At 44.5% G+C, this 17,232-nt stretch overlaps 1 protein-coding gene across 1 annotated transcript; it reads left to right on the plus strand.

The window, feature by feature from the left end:
- The first annotated feature begins 9 nt into the window (after nucleotides 1-9).
- LOC108665307 (Y+L amino acid transporter 2) lies at nucleotides 10-7,886 on the plus strand. The gene is made up of 9 exons (XM_047882445.1): nucleotides 10-819; nucleotides 1,049-1,220; nucleotides 1,717-1,892; nucleotides 2,204-2,474; nucleotides 2,770-2,893; nucleotides 3,178-3,378; nucleotides 3,489-3,638; nucleotides 6,907-7,084; nucleotides 7,465-7,886. The coding sequence occupies exons 1-9, from the start codon at nucleotides 456-458 to the stop codon at nucleotides 7,524-7,526; spliced, it is 1,698 nt and encodes a 565-aa protein (XP_047738401.1). The 5' UTR covers nucleotides 10-455; the 3' UTR covers nucleotides 7,527-7,886.
- The last annotated feature ends 9,346 nt before the right edge of the window (nucleotides 7,887-17,232 follow it).

Below are 17,232 nucleotides of genomic sequence, written 5' to 3' on the forward strand. Positions count from 1 at the left end.
GTGGTGCACGCGTCGTCTGTGTGGTGCACGCGTCGTCTGTGTGGTGCACGCGTCGTCTGTGTGGTGCACGCGTCGTCTGTGTGGTGCACGCGTCGTCTGTGTGGCGCACGCGTCGTCTGTGTGCTTCACGCGTCGTCTGTGTGGAGCAAACGTCGCCTGTGTGGTGCACGCGTCGTTTGGTGCAATATGGCTGAATCTCGTCTACGTTTAATACAAAACCCAATCCCAGTAATTAACTAAGCAATAACATCCAGATAGGTTCTATAAATATTATATCACTTGGCACCCTGCAGAAAGGCCGGTACGTAGTTAATAAAATATTATCATGAGCAAAGTGTTGTAGATATCGGATGTGTAATAGATGGTACATTATATGGTACAAGAGTGCAGTGTATGGTACTAGCGTGCAGTCGATGGTGCAGTATATGGTACAAGAGTGCAGTAGATGACCAACAATGTCTACTGAAGGCGATGTAAGATTGGCGCCTGCAGCAGACGCTGAGACCGCGTCTTCTCCTTCTGGGTCCTTAGACCGCAGCCACTCTCCGTCCCCTACCTCGTCCCAAGTCACCACTACGTCCCCAGCGTCTTCCCCATGTCCCACAGACCCCTCAACAATAGGGTTAGACCCTTCACTTCCTTCCCTACGCACTTCCCTTCCTTCCCTACGCAATATTCCTGAGAATGAGAAGGATAAACTCCCCGCGGGGCTCGGGGAGGAGGAGGCCATGCTCGACCCCCCGCCAGGGGAAGGCATAAAGATGCAGCAGAGCTTGGGGCTGTGGAACGGCGTCGGCATCATCGTCGGTATCATCGTGGGTGAGTGGCATCATCGTGAGTGGGTATCATCGTGGGTGAGTGGGTGTCATCGTTGGTGAGTAAGCTTCTCCTTCAGCGCGTGGGCGACTCAGAACCCCATGTATGTCCTACACATATTTGTATGACGATATACAACAGTAATTGTAATATTAATTGTAATATTGATTGTAAAATTAATTTTAACTGTAATATAGAGTTGCTGTTGGTGATGTTGTGTGTGGTGGTGCAGGGTCGGGGATCTTCGTGTCCCCCACGGGGGTGCTGCGGTACTCGGGGAGCGTCGCCATGTCGCTGGTGGTGTGGGGCGTGTCGGGGGTCCTGTCCCTTGTGGGGGCCTTGTGCTACGCCGAGCTGGGTGAGTGGGGCGTGGTAGGTCATGGTGCAGGGTGGGTCATGGTGCAAGGTGGGTCATGGTGCAGGGTGGGTAATGGTGACAAGGTGTGTCATGGTGACAAGGTGGGTAATGGTGAAAAGGTGGGTCATGGTGGAAGATGGGTCATGGTGACAAGGAGGGTCATGGTGCAAGATGGGTAATGGTGCAAGGTGGGTCATGGTGCAGGGTGGGTAATGGTGACAAGGTGGGTAATGGTGCAGGGTGAGTCATGGTGCAAGGTGGGTAATGGTGCAGGGTGGGTCATGGTGCAAGGTGGGTCATGGTGCAGGGTGGGTCATGGTGCAAGATGGGTCATGGTGCAAGGTGGGTCATGGTGCAAGATGGATCATGGTGCAAGGTGGGTCATGGTGCAAGATGGGTCATTGAACATATGCTCCTGCATAGCTTCGTCTAGTCTGTTTTTGAAGATGTTCATACTCGGAGCGTCAACGATGCTATCAGGGAGGCTGTTCCACATGTCGGTGACTCGAAGCGAGAAGAAATGTTGTCGCATGGATGTGTTCCATCGCGTACGGGTCGCTGCCGGCGTTCCTGTACCTGTGGGTGGCGCTCGTGATCATCATGCCGACGGGCAACACCGTCATCGCCCTCACCTTCGCTAACTACATCCTTCAGCCGTTCTTCGCGGGCTGCGCGCCCCCCGACACCGCCATCAGATTGCTGGCAGCTTGTGTGATATGTGAGTGCCACACATGTGTGGTCTCTGTGTTGACGTTAATGTCTGATTTCCGACATACTGTATTAAGTTATTCAGGAAGAGGGATATCAATGTGTTAGAAACAGCACACTGCGATGCCTTGAACACTTTCAAGTTTTATTGAATAACAATATCGGCAAACGTCCGTCATTAATTTCTTGAAAATTATGATAAAGTTTACATTTTATTGATGAAATAATTCTTCAATAATAATAGAATGAAATTAATTATCAAGTAATTATTGATCATGAAGATAATAAATTATCCGTCAATAAACTGCACTTCTTGCCCAGGCTTCCTAACTTGGGTTAATTGCACCAACGTGGACTGGGCAACCAAAGTTCAGGACGTATTCACCGTAGCTAAGATCATCGCGCTCATCATCATCATCGTCGCTGGCGTGTATCATTTGTCCACGGGACACACGGAAAACTATCAGCATCCGTTCGAAGGCACCATCTGGGAAGCCGGGGCCATAGCCACCGCTTTCTACCAGGGCCTCTTCTCCTTCGCGGGCTGGAATTATCTCAACTTCGTCGTGGAGGAGCTCCAGAACCCGTACAGGTCTCGGCAACTATGATGGAAAAACGTTCCATAGGAATTAGTTTTTGGTACCTAAGAATCAAAATTGAGACAGACAGATATCGTGAAATCAGTAAAGCTTGATAATGTAAGAAGGATGTCGGGTAGCTTACGTCATGCACGGCTGCGCTTGCTGGTCTGATGACGCAGCTACTTTATGTAATTTTAACAAGTTCGGGGCGTCGGGTTGCCTTACCGTTATTAATATTGAAAATTACGATTATTAATGATATTCAGACTAATGTTTTGGCTGTCTGTTTGGCTTACTGATGTTCAGGAACCTGCCGCTGGCGATCCTCATCTCCCTGCCGCTGGTGACGCTCATTTACTTCCTGGTGAACGTCGCGTACTTCGCCGTCCTCACGCCCGCCGAGATCCTCGCCTCCAACGCCGTGGCCGTCGTGAGCTTCCTTTGTTTAGCCATGTTCATAGTCTTTGTTCATCCATGTTCATCGTCTTCCTTTGTTCATCTATGTTCATCGTCTTCCTTTCTTCATCCATGTTCATCGTCTTCCTTTGTTCATCCATGTTCATCGTCTTCCTTTGTTCATCCATGTTCATCGCCCTACTTTGTTCATCCATGTTCATCGCCCTCCTTTTTTCATCCATGTTCGTCGTCTTCCTTTGTTCATTCATGTTCATCGCCCACCCTCCCCTCATGCCTCCCCTCATCCCCTCGTTTCAGTCGTTCGGAGACCGCATGCTGGGGAAGATGGCGTGGCTTATGCCCCTCTTCGTCGCTTGCTCGACGTTCGGGTCCCTGAACGGCGGCATCTTCGCCTCGTCGCGCCTCTTCTTCGTAGGGGCGCGTCAGGGGCACCTGCCCCAGGCCCTGGGGCTCATACACGTCCGCAGCCTCACCCCCGTGCCGGCGCTCCTCTTCCTGGTGAGGTGCCTCCTCATGACGGGGGGCGTCGAGCCTGCTCCCGCGTTGCCTTATTGTCCCTGTAAATATTCTCCGTTTTCTGTACATGCTGATAATGGTGCTGTTCTCAGGGCGCCATGACGGTGTTCATGCTGATAACTGTCGAGGTTGAGGCCCTCATCAACTACATCTCCTTCACCGAGTCGCTCTTCATCCTCGTGTCGATCTCCGCGCTGCTGTACATGCGATGGCGGCACCCGCACCTCAATCGCCCCATCAGGGTGAGTCACTCGCAGCCATCAGAGGGAGTCATTCCCAGCGGGGCGCATGGCGGAGGCCAGCTTTGCCGTACTATACACTTTAGTTCATATTCCTTTACGTGGGTGAGAACACTAGAGAATGTAGCAGCCTGTGAAGACATGCAGCGTGGTGGCGGCGGTGCGGTGCCACAGGAAAGAGTGCAAGAGAACCAGAGGTGGCACAGAGTGGCCAGTTAGAGAAGGAGAAATGAAAAAATAGTTGATGGGAAGGCGCACAGCGCATAATTGGGTTGCTTATAGGTTTTTAGGGGTTTCATTAGGGTTGGGGGAGACTTTTTTTAATTGTGCGGAGTATTGTGGGATCGATTGGGGTTCGATATTTACTGATGATGCATTCGAGGTGATATTTACGATGAAGAATGCAGTAGTAGGTGCTCACTATGTTGTAAATTTTCCTCTCATGTTCTTAATTCTTCTCATGTTCTTGATTCACCATACGATTCTTCGGTTTTTACTTGCTTCGTTGATGATAATGATTTAGATGATGTTGATGGGTGGTTTGTGAACGCTGGGGATGTCAATGGGTAGCTAAAGTTGATCAAGGGACTTGTCATGTTGTGCGTCGCTCTCGGTCTGTTACTTCCGTCGGTAGTCATTTGTGACTCCTGACGGACTACTACCCTCCAGACGCCCAGGAAAGGGCGCCCAGGTGCAGATGGCCCATGCGAGGACGATGACGGTTATTTGATGGGTGACTATTAGTAGATGGGGGTGGTGTTAGACACAATGCTACTAGCATCCTGGACTTTTTGAACCGTTGATGTTCTCTATAACTGATGTCCTGTTGGTTGAAAAGTTCTGGTTCATATATTTTCATTTTGCGCCAGATATAGCGGGCGTGTTCGTGAAGGACTGTTGATCGTGGGCATCTTGCATCTTTCGTGCAGAGATTAGGTGATGAAGTCGTACCAGTGGGTGTTGCTTGTGAATCTGAGGGCTCGGTTTTGTGCTATTTGGATATCGTCGACCATGATAGAGTATAACGGTATGGTAGGGTAGATTAATGATGATCAGTATTTTAGGTGGGGGAAGGTTGACGAATCATTGAAGTTTTTGTAGATTATTTTGGACTATGTTCTGACATGAAGTGATTTGTGCGTTGTAGCCGTGAGTTGTCATTTGTAGCCCTGGAACGGTGCCTTTATTTGCGTAAGTGAAATACCGGTCTTCGATAAAGATGTAGCATGTGTTCTCACGGCTGATAGGGATAATTCTTAATTTGGTTATGTTGGTCAAATGCTTTGTTTTGTTTTGTTCAAATGCTTTGATTTGTTGTACTGCGTGTTTTGTTTGATAGGCTTCGTATTGATGTGTGTATCTCCCTACTGTAATTTGGGTGATGTCGTCTGCAAGGCAAAGTCGGTGTTTGGTATTGGTGGTGGTATATCGTGTGTGTAAAAGCTATATAACTGGGGTGAGATGCAAGCACCCTGGGAAACCCCCGACTGCAATGTAAAAGGAGGGCCCAGGAATGTACCCATCCCAATAGATGCTGTTCTGTCGGTAATGAAATCAATCAGTGTTCTTGTGAATGAGGGGTGATGGTTGAGTTGGAGATTTTGTAGGCTAGGCTGGCGTGCCGAAAGTTTTGGAAACGTTTCGGAGGACCAGGTCTGTTTTGTGATTTTGCGTGGAATGTATTGTGAGGGTCTCGTGTAGTGTAGTTAATGCAGTATGTGTGCCTCTGTATTTTCTGAATCCGTGTTGTCTCGGGTTTGGTATCTTGTGTGTCTGGGACTGGTGGTGGCTGTGGACGTCTAGGAGGGAGATTGGTGTGTAGTTTTTGATTTGGTGTTGTGATGTATTTGGCTTTTATATATGAATATCAATCATTATTGAGTGTTTGAGTTGTCAGGAAATCAACCGGCAGAGATACATTGATTAAATATATATAGAAGGTATTGGATTATGTTCCGAGGGAAATTCTTGAGTTGGAGGAAGGCTATCCCAGTGGGACCAGCGGCTTTATGTTTGAAGGAGCGAAGTGATGTTTGAATTCGGCAGTGGTGATGGATGATAAATTTAGAGGGTGTACTCTAGAGAGGTCACCTCTTTGGTACGGTGTTCTGTGTTATCTGATATTGTTCACGTGTTCTTCAATGGTATTGTCGTGTTCACTGTTAAGTCGTCGTTGTCGTTTTCAGTGAACATGTTTTGCAAGTGTTGTATAAGTATGGGTTCGTTATCTTGCGGAGTGTCTAGTAGAGTGTTTTCGTGTTTGAGGTAGGATGCTGACTGTTTCTGATTAGAGCCAAGCATCCGTTTAACTGACTTTTACAATTGTTTAGGGTCTTGCTGAAGCTCGAGTGTTGTGATGAGTTCCTGCCATGTTGTTGTTTGGAGACATTGGTAGGCGGTTTGTAGATGCGTACGCAGAGAACGTAGTTGTAGTTGTCGATTGAGAGCTATCGATGGGCCGTGAGTTGACATGTGTTAAAGCAGGGCACCTTGGTACTGTATCTGAATCAGAAGAGTTTCGTGTGTCGGTTTTATACCGGGGATGATGTGGTGTGCGATGTTGGGGACGGTTCTGTCTGTTGCGTCTTGAATTAGTTTCGTCCAGTTGTCGAGGTAGCAGTCTATTTCTCGAGTGTAGGGTCAGGCATTGGGTGTACTGGATGGTGCGAGAGTGGCTCTTTGTATTGTGTCAAGTCGGCTCTGAAGAAGAATGAGTTGTGTTGTCGAATTGGGATCTGTATTGGGTTGGCGGAGATGGTGCCGATAATTGGAATGTGATCTGAGGGGTGATTGGTCCGGGTTGAAGTTGAATGTTGTGGAAGGCTTTATTGTTTTGGAGAACTCGATCTGGCGCTGTAGTGCTTCTATGGGTGATGAGAGTGGGGAAGTAGAGGCCTATGTGGATGATTTTTCCGTGCTATTAGGGGCTGAAGCTGCTTTCCTGAGTGGTGGGCATTTGTTTTCCTTACCGATTGGTGACGGGCATTGAAGTCTGCGAATAGCTTCACCTGGTGAGGTCTGCTAAGGAGAGCATGAAAGTGGATGTAGTCGATGTGGCCGATGCATGGAGATATGTAGACGGTTCCTATTAATTGTGATGGGGTCCTGTCGAGATCACCCCTTATTCCGCCCTGTATAGCAATTCAAAATTCAACGGTAGAGAAGGTATCACATGAAGGCAGGTCACACGATCTATGGGTGATGTCGGTGTTCTATACCAATCTATATCTCTCACCTCGCCTCGTCCTGTTGACTCCCCTCACCCCGGCAGGTGTGGCTGGGCTTCCCCATCGTGTTCCTGGTGGTGTGCGTGTTCTTGGTGGCGACGCCCGTCGTGACGCGCCCCGTGGAGCTCGGCGTGGCGGTCGCAGTGCTGCTCACGGGCGTGCCTGTCTACTACTGCTGCGTCCGCCGGCGCAGCAGACCGGCTTGGCTGTCTACTGCAGCAGGTGAGATGCTCACTGCGTCTCAACCCCCACAAGGAACTGTTAGAAAAAATGCCCCCTCTCTTTGGGCAGGGTGGCCCAGTGGTTAAAGTTCAGAGTAAATCAAGTCACGAAAAGTTCAAGAATCGGCAACAGGCCATGGGCCTATTTCTTCAACGCCGACACTTCTATTCTATTCTTACGTGCCTCGCACCCCTCCATTATTTTACGTACCCCCCACTCCTCTTACTTCGCCCCTCCCTTTATGCACCCCCGCCCCCCTGACTTCCATCTCCCCTACCTCACCCCACAAAAACAACCTTCATCGCGCGCTCTAATCTCATATTCACCTTATTGAAGAAATATTCAATATTTATTTAATAAATCAAATTATTCTATTGCAGAGAAGCTGACGTTTACGTGCCAGGTGCTCTGCCGTGCGATGCCGGAGCACAAGCGGGACTAACCTCTACATGTAAAATTAAGCAACATTTTAGCGTTTTTGGAGTAAACACAATTTTTATCGTTGAGATCTAATAAATTTATTTTATACCGCTTACGATTTTTATAAAATTGGGAGTTAAAGTTATGCAGGTAGGAATTTTATGTGAATGTCAGGATTACAGTAAAGTGAACGGGTAAGATTTCATTCGTATGAAAAGTTATGATAGTTACGTAGGAGCCTGGGGGTTGCAGTTAGAGTTGAAGGCCTGGAAATATGAAGTGTTGCCTACTAGCAACTTGGCAACACTGCCGCGCCTCTCCTGCCCACGGTTACGGCTTAGTTGAATATTTGTCCACCTCTGATGAGTAAAGCAGTGTCTGAGGCGTCATTTTATTTTCCATGTAAGCGATTACTTCGAGTCAAGTGAAGCCTTGGGTCGACGATGGATAATACTCGAGAGCTCAACGCTATACTCTGTGAAAATATGCATAATAAAATGACGCACAAGTATAAGTTTAAGAAGAAATTAGTATCAGATGGCAGAATTTTTTGTTGAAACACGTACTATTATTGACCGGAGAATGGCTTGTATTACAATTTTCATAGTCGAAAAATTCTTCAGATGGCGTTAATAGATCAAAAAGCAGGTCTCAGCAGGTACTTATTTTGCCTTATCAGCAAGTATTTAACGGCGTTTCGAATGTATCAACATTCATTTTCAAGTTAATAGAAGCATCAATTTTTTTAAGTGGAAAATGATAGAAAACTATCTCAAAGTTCAGACAATTCCATTAGTTTGTAAACGGACAACTGGTGCCCAATCACCAATAGATGAAGACTCCAGCAATTGTCAGTCGTTAAACAATGGGCTCCACTGCATGAAGACCACTGCGTTGGTTCCTCCCTGAAAATTGTAATATAATGCATTCTCTGGTCAATAAATTGTACGTGTTTAAGAAGAAATAGTTACGTTTTAGAATGAATTGAAACCATTAATAATGGTTAAATAGTGTTTTCATTTGATGTCATCTTGTAACTGAGATGAAGTATTTGATTGCTTCTTCGTACATCCCATGGAGAGATATCCGGCATCCGCAGGCCGCTCGCTCTCGGCAGTAAATTGTTTGTAGTCGAGATCTTCAAAATCTACCACCGTAGGTTATTTTGACCGACTTGAAATCATATATTGTCATCAGAAACCCAAATAACCATGCTTCTACTTCAATTTTGTTTTTAATTTTACTTACTGCTTCTTCTGTATGGCCTGAACTAGGTATCTCTCTGCTGCGTGCAGAGCTGCAGTGAAGTGAGTTACAATGAGTGTGCCGATCGCGTGACAAACCTTGCACATGTGCTGAGTTCCGACTGATCTTCTCGATTGGCCAGTTGATGAAATCCTTCCTCATTCATTGGAACTTGGAAGGAACATTGGCACGGACAATCGGACATGTTGCTGCAACTTACACCGGCCACTTTCGACCGAGTCTAGAGGATTAAATTAATTACGTTGATTATAGCTACCGCAGTCGGATATTGCCAAGTACTGTGAAATGTATGCGCTGCGGCCACGCTGGTATGGGCGCTCACCGAGCCCGCTTTGGGATGACCTATGGATCCAATTTGTTTTATTTGCCAACATGAAGATACTACTATCTCTCTCTTCCTGCTAACGCGTGTTAGATTTGCTGCACCAAGAGCAGCATTTACTGCAGCATTGGCTGACATTGTAGTCCCTTGGAGGCTGAACACAGACTTAGGAACTGAGATCCCACAGAAAATAATTTAAAAAATCACAGCGAAGTTGCGGATGCTGCAAGAAAACACATGATCCCGGATTTGCCTCAGCTTCCTAAGTTAGTCCACGTTGTTAGTTTCCCCAGTGCTCCTTAATTCAACTCCAAAGAAAAGAAATGGCGATATTAGCTAGCACTGCACGATAGCAAGGAATGATTAATTATTAATGTGAACTACTGCACAAGCTGTCAAAATGTTAGTAGTTGCTCCTGACTCCATTCACTAGTGCACCTCGACATCGACCGTTCAGGGTGATACGGTGTGGCGTTTGCTATGTCGAAGTGCTGCGGAAACTTAGAAAATAATCTGAAAATAAGGTGCATAGTATTATTACTGTTAAAACCATTACAGAGAATTGTGTTCAAAGAATATGGTATAAAAAACCAGGAAAGTCTGGAAGAGTCGTCATTTGGATGGCCGGAAGAACCATGCAATTAAACTTTGACGGACTTACTTGACTTATTGACGCAAATTAAACTTAAATCATAAATGAAACTTGACACAAATTAAACTCTTAAACAAGTCTTAGTGCTACGAAGTCACAGCCCACGCCAGAAACACCGCAAGCCACACTAGTTCCACAACGCCTATAAATAATTGAAGACATAGCGCCGAATGTCCGCAGCCATTCCTCCAGCCCGAATAGTCTTTCCCGACACTACAGCTTGCATGCGCCTACTCCACACTTACCCTGACTGTTGAAATGTCGTCAGGTGACAAGAGTATAGTTTTCGTATCGCGTGATGTGGGAAAAGTCCAACGAAGGTATGTCGCTGCACTCGTACGTTATTGACACCGAATCATATACAGGGACTGGGAGAATGTACTGCTACTCATAACTTTGCCCTCCCTTATTGAAACGACTGAAGACTTGAAGAACAAACTTGCAATATAACTACTAAATGAAGCCATCATGGGAAGCCCAAATACGAGAACCAGAGCCTACAGCTACCACGCCAATGCGAACCGACGCATCATGATGGATCGAGTTCTCGTACATTCTGGCCACGGCCCGAGTCAATTCCCTGATCCTGCGGAAACAACAACAACTTGTGGAGCTACAGCTCAGATTCATTCAAGTTCGCATTTGTCAGGCGATTTCGTCTATAATCACACTCGAAAACTTAAGAAGAATGGCTTCTCCACGACAACGACGCACATGATCGATACACATCAGATTTCATGGCAATAAACTCAACTCGGAAACCCCATCAACAGCAGCAGAAACAAGAGCAGCATCAACTGCAGTAGCATCAATATGAGCACCAACAGCAACATCAACAGCAGCATCGTGCATCGCTGGACCCTCAGTCGTTGCTGCAAGTGTCGTTGCAGCAACGACGTCAGCAGCAAGGAAGCGCTGTTACAAATGCTGCGATGGTCCGCGTGATTCGCAGCGCAGGAAGATGCAGGCCAAGATGAACAGAGTCACGTCCAGTTGCAGGCTGTGCTGAAGGCCTGCTTGCAGACTGCACTACGACCTATGCTACTCATAACTTTGCCCTCTCTTATTGAAACGACTGAAGACTTGAAAAACAAACTTGCAATATAAATACTAAATGAAGCCATAATGGGAAGCTCAAATACGAGAACCAGAGCCTACAGCTACCACGCCAATGCGAACCGACGCATCATGACGGAGTTCTCGTTCAGTCTCGCCACGGCCCGAGTAAATTCCCTTGTCCTGCGGAAACAGAACAACAACTTGAGGAGCTACAGCTCAGATTCATTTAAGTTCGCATTTCAGTTGTCAAGCGACTTCGTCTATAACCACACTCGAAAACTTGGCACGAATGGCTTCTCCACGACCACGACGCACATGATCGAAACACATACCAGATTTCATGGCAATAAACACACCGCAGAAACCCCATCAACAACAGCATCAAACGCAGTAGCATCAATGGAAGCACCAACAGCAACATCAACAGGAGCATCGTGCATCGCTGGATTCTCAGTCGTTGCTGCAAGTGTTGCAGCGCCGACGTTGGCAACATGGAAGCGCTGTTACAAATGCTACGATCGTCCGCGTGACTTCGCAGCGCAGGAAGATGCAGGCCAAGATGAACAGAGTCGCGTCCAGGTGCAGGCTGTGCTGAAGGCCTGTTTGCAGACTGCACTACGACCTTCTTTGTACCGCCTGTTGCAGAGTAAGCCAGGGTATTTAATATAATGCAGATGCCATAATTGATAATGGAATTTAAGCAACATCCAGGAGCATCACATATTTATTATTGTAATGAGTTATTTTCATTCATGCCGTGACAGAAATTTACTACGACTGTTGTAAAACTAAAGCTTGGTTGAGGCGCGCGACTCGCTCTTTTCTACGAATTCGTGATAGGCAGATAAGATAAAACAATCTCAAGTCAAATCACTTTAGGCCGCAATGTGCGCACTAGGTATTTTCTCCGCTGAAAATTTCAAAGTAAAAATGAAATTATAAATCAAGAGTAATATGTTTCCTTCGTTTAGTATTGTAAGGGATTGTTCGTCTAAAAGGGACGTGGCTCGAACTAACAGTTTAAAAGAGTCATTTTATTTCGATTCATTCAAGAACTCCACAGATCAAAGATTAAGCTCACCTATCTGACAACATTAAATAAGGCTTCCATATGTAAGATAGAGTTTTAATGAGGAGATTGTTGAAAAGTTTGCTTATTGAAAACTCTATATTATATTAAAAGTCTCTCTTTAGCTGAGATTCGATCGTGATAAACAGACGGGGGAGGACGCGAAAGCGCGACGCTACAGTGGTGACTCTACAGTCTCGCACCCATGCAGTGACCCGCGGGTTCGAGTCTCTCGTATGACAAATTCTTCGGGAGTCTCAGCTGCTGGCCAAATCATTCGTTCCAATACAATTCTGGTTGACAAATGAGTACCTGGCTTGTCCAGAGTGTTGTGTAATTCACTCAAATGGTTCAGGCGACTCAGCGAGCCAGTGGTGGTCGTAAACTCTGTAGTTCAGCTGCTCTGGAAAGCTGACCCAACAACCTGGTAGTGACCCTAGTCGCCACTACCAGGTTGAGCAATTACAACAACAACAACAACAGGAAGAAACCATGCTTGCGATAAGAGTTCACTGACGTGGCTTTTATAACTTCGAAGGTTAGAGATAAAACTAATATGACTGCTCAATTAACATTTCTTCACGATTGTTGTAAGAAATCATTACAGCCATAAAACGATTGCCTATTCTCATGCCGCGAGGTACCCTGACGCATCTATCACCAATTTATATGTATTCCGTAAATACGCAATTACTCACGTGAGAATACTATCGGTGTCCCGAATGCGTTAGGGTTTTTAATTTCACGAGAGATTTTTGTTCCAGAGTTTTCACGGAGCCCATTACCGAGGGAATTACCAAAATTCCCTTTTGGGAAATAACCAAAATTTCCCAAAATACCAATTGCCCATTACCTACGACCAAAACATTGGCTTACAAGGAATAAGATTATACTCACTCAATAACAATATTGAAATAATTACCTACTTTTAGTTGGTATATTTCCTCATTTAAATCAGGGCGATTTATTTGTGTTGTGCGCTCAGTCGTGTCATCCTGTATATGCCGCAATATAATACCCTCGCTCGCAAAAAATTCCAGAAGCTCTGCTGGGAGTATGCTCAATTACAAAATAATTTCCTTCAAGATTACTCCACTGTTTACGCGCGAGGCTATATTCTCTCCCAAGCGGATTATTTATTTATTTTCCGATATTGTTCTTATCATCTCGTCAATGAAGACGGACTTGAATCAGTTGATAATTTCCTGCAGTTCTGCGGGAGCCCAGAGCAGCCGACGCCAGATTTGATCTACGTTCTTTCTTCAATCTAGGTTTTCATCATCATAGTCACCTTCAAAGAGGTTATGAACATTAGGTGGTTCAAGGATTAAGCCTGTTTCTTTGACGGTTTCTATTAGAAGGCGTAAGATTTCATTCAGAGAGCGCGACCCGCAAAATAGATTCTTTAAGATATATGTGCTCGAATCCTCCTCCTTTTCGTGCATGTTAGCAACATAAAACTTTACTTATATATCTATTACTTTACATTTTACCTAACAAAATCTAAAAAATAAATTTGGCCCAGTTGTTGGGCAGGGTGGCCCAGTGGTTAAAGTTCAGAGTACCAGGATTGGAACAGAGATGCGTGGGTTCGATCCCAGCTCTGTGCGCCAGTTTCTGGTCAGAATCGGCGAGGAGGCCGGGCGGTTAAGCAAAGCAGAAATTGAATAATTGAGTTGTGAGTTCGAAACCGCAACAAGTTGTGGATGTTCTGCGATGTTAAGAATCGGCAACAGGCATACGGCCTACTAAACGCTGAAACCGCTATTATTATTATTATTATTATTATTATTATTATTATTATTATTATGGCTTGCTTTCCATGTCAAGCAATTTTGGAACACAGCAGAATGTTTCAGTACTTCTATTAAGACCGTCATTGCAACAGCGCAGTGTTAGTATTAGAATAGATTGAAATGTCAGCACTGAAGAAATAGGCCCAAGGCCTGTTGCTGATTCTTGTACTTTTCGTGACTTGATTCACAAGGGATCCAGCCTTTGGAACCCGATCTTTCCATAACTGAAGATTGATTGAGATAGCTGCTGGACTTATTGTCTGGTCCGTAATTTGCTAGGCATTTTAAGACTGAACATATGCTCCTGCATAGCTTCGTCTAGTCAGTTCATACTCGGAGGGTCAACGATGCTATCAGGGAGGCTGTTCCACATGTCGGTGACTCGAAGCGAGCATTGATCTTGAAAGCTATCAACATGCAGTGGAGCTCGGACTTTATAGAAGGCTTCAATGCCTTGCAAACAAGTTTCCACGCATCCCTCTATAATTTAGACAGGTTTAGTCACAAGTAATTAAATGGGAAAATATGGTACCGCTAGGGAGAAATGAGTAAAGTTTCTGAGCAACTAAACGTCTTAAGAAGCGAATTCCTGTCCTATATGGCTTTCCCGCGACTCCTAGCATCCCCTTTGAACTATGATATTGCAGGATTGCACCATATCATGGTAACGTGCGTCATCATACAATCAATAAACATCATATACAGGCGATTCTTCATTACTCTAAATGAAAACTAGTAGATAACGAAGTTCAAATTCTCCTATCTTAATCTTTTCTCAAGATAAGAGAGCCTGATCCTGTATGATAGCGGACCGATGTTGTTGCTTTGTATGACTCATGGGACAGTCAAATTGCTATATTTGATTTGCTCGACATTCATAAATGAAGTACGCGATACATACTGGCAGAGGTGTTGACAGTATCAATATTCATGATCATGACTAGAGAATGCGTGACATACTGGCATAATCGATATCCGAATATAAAATGAAGTTAGAATCCGCTACGTTTTATTCATGCACAAGTGTTGCCAGTATGATATTTATAATTCAAACATTCAATTTACCCAGATAAGAAAGCGTATCTTCCAATCTAGAAGTAAAAAGCCTAATAATATTAGGTTGACACACACATTGCTTGAAGACAATAGTGCCATAAATCTTCAGCCAATACATAAGCTCATTGCTCACTCATAAGCAGCAGTGCATGGAGCGTCCGGCCTCAGCTACTCCGGCCTACCCCCCAACTGGCCTAGCCTGTTTACGATGTCCGGACTCACAATCTTCTTGCAGCCCATGACTGGCTTTACCTGCTCACTTTCCTCGCTTCTCTAACTTAGCAATAAAAACATAATTTTAAACAATTATCGGAAATCAGGAGGAGGTTTGGGAAGCTGGGCGAAGAAATAGGATGTGTAGCCAAAGGTTTTGCTGATTTAAAAAATAAATGAATAAATGGACATTACATCATTATTCTAACCGTAGTGATTATAGCGGTTTTAACATTCTGATGCCACACTAAAAGCGCGAAAAACACTTAATATAATGAAGAGATTTAATAAAATCAAACATCAAAACCGTCAGCGTAAAATAAAAAATTTTCAATGCAAAACTTGAAGGGGTATGGTCGTTTTTAGATTAATTCCTTAGTTTTGAAATTTTAGCCTTACCTTAGATCCAACTTTCCCAGATAGCCAGATAGATATAGATAAATGAATTTTACAGTGAAAAAAATAATAATTTAAAACACAACGACAAGGCAAATGGCAGTTATACAAACATAGGAATAGAGAAAAAAGGTAAAAGCAAAAGTTTTGAAATTCCTAAACGTTGGAGTGCAGGGCAGTAGCCGCTCTCTTAAATGTTGTTGGCTTCGCTGTTGTGGGAATCGTTGGTGTCGAAATGTAGCATCGTCGTTGATGGCTTCACCCCGCAATTAAGCAGCTGATGGCTAATTGCATGGGTTAGTATTGGAGACGCTAAGTGTGCTGTTCGAAATTTCCGGCTGATTGATCGTTTTAAACATGCAATGCGATGTTGGGGGGGGGGCGCATGCAGATAAGCCATGTGGTTCGGCGGCCCTGATGGAGTATCGTGGGTCAATCACAATTTTTACCGTCAACTCTTATAATTTTGGAGCTCTACATGCGTGATTGTTTGTATTATTCCTGGCTTTACTAACAGGAATTGTAATTGGAACTTTTTATACGTGCCTTAGAACCTTCGGGATTAACATAACTTTCCTTCAGACGAAATCAGTAAAGCGCATCTAATAAAAGTGACCTTGCGTTTAGTATAGAAATTGACGCTGTGGAACGATAAATTCTTCACTTGAAGTTCACACTCCGTGATTAATTCTGTCACTTTTCAGACATAAATATTTTATGACTGAAACAATGAACATGCTAGATTAGGACGTGCTGGGTTCGTTTGCTCTTATGGCAAGAATAGCATTGTAAACAACCGGAAGCATTGGTTTGTTTAAACAACGGCTATGAACGCAGGGATGTATTTCAATATCTTTTCACACTTTGGCATTATCGCCAAAGAGATTATGCATGTCTAACCGCTATATCAATCATTATTACACTGAGATACGGGAAGCCATTTATATCGTGTATCAATATGAGTCAGCTCACAAGTTGCCCACAAGTCGGATAGAAAGGTTCTTTTCTCTGATGAACGTTCACTCATGATGAACTCGTTCACTCATGATGAACTCGTTCACTTATGATGAACTCGTTCACTCATGATGAACTCGTTCACTAATCGAACCCGGTGGAAGTCTAGTAGCTTCTTCAAACTATCGCCAGTCATGAAAAGATCCGGTCAAATGACACGAGTTTAGATCTATGAACAAGGCACGAAAAAGAAAAGAATCGGCGACAGGCCACATCAGGCCTACACTTCAGAGCCGACATCACTATGTTATGTTATGTTATGTTATGTTATTTTAAGATATATGTACTCGAATCCTCCTCCTTTTCGTGCATAATCTCAGTTAGCTACATAAAACTTTAATTATGCATCTGTTACTTCACACTTTACCCCACAAATTCTGAAAAATTAAATTTGATAATATTTATGGCTTGCTTCTCATATCGAGCAATTTTGGAGCACAGCAGCAGGTTTCAGTAATTCTATAAATATAAGACCGTCACTGCAACAGCGCTGCGTTGGCATTGAACTTGAAAGCTATCAACAGTGGAGCCCGGACCTGCGGTAGAAGGCTTGAATGCGTTGCAAACGAGTTTCCACGCATCCCTCTATAACTTTAGGAAGAAACGGGTCAAGTTTCTGAGCAATTAAATGTCCTATGAAGCGAATTCCTATCTTATATGGCTTTCCGGTTTCCGCTTGAAACTATGATATTGTAGGATTGCACCACAACATCATGGTAACGTGCGTCATCATACAATCAATAAACATCATACAAGCGATTCATCATTACTCTAAATGAAAACAAGTAGATAACGAAGTTCAAATTTTCCTATCTTAATCTTTCCTCAAGATAAGAGAGCCTGATCCTGTATGATAGCGCACCGATGCTGTTGCTTTGTATGACT

The sequence above is a fragment of the Hyalella azteca genome, unplaced genomic scaffold (assembly GCF_000764305.2).
Source record: "Hyalella azteca isolate HAZT.00-mixed unplaced genomic scaffold, Hazt_2.0.2 contig10482, whole genome shotgun sequence".
NCBI classification, from domain to species: domain Eukaryota; kingdom Metazoa; phylum Arthropoda; class Malacostraca; order Amphipoda; family Hyalellidae; genus Hyalella; species Hyalella azteca.

Coding starts and splice junctions, on each gene's coding strand:
- LOC108665307 (XM_047882445.1), top strand. CDS start 456: ATGTCTACTGAAGGCGATGTAAGATTGGCGCCTGCAGCAGACGCTGAG. Junction 820..1,048: donor CATCGTCGGTATCATCGTGG/GTGAGTGGCATC, acceptor GTGGTGGTGCAG/GGTCGGGGATCTTCGTGTCC. Junction 1,221..1,716: donor GCAGGGTGGGTCATGGTGCA/AGGTGGGTCATG, acceptor ATGGATGTGTTC/CATCGCGTACGGGTCGCTGC.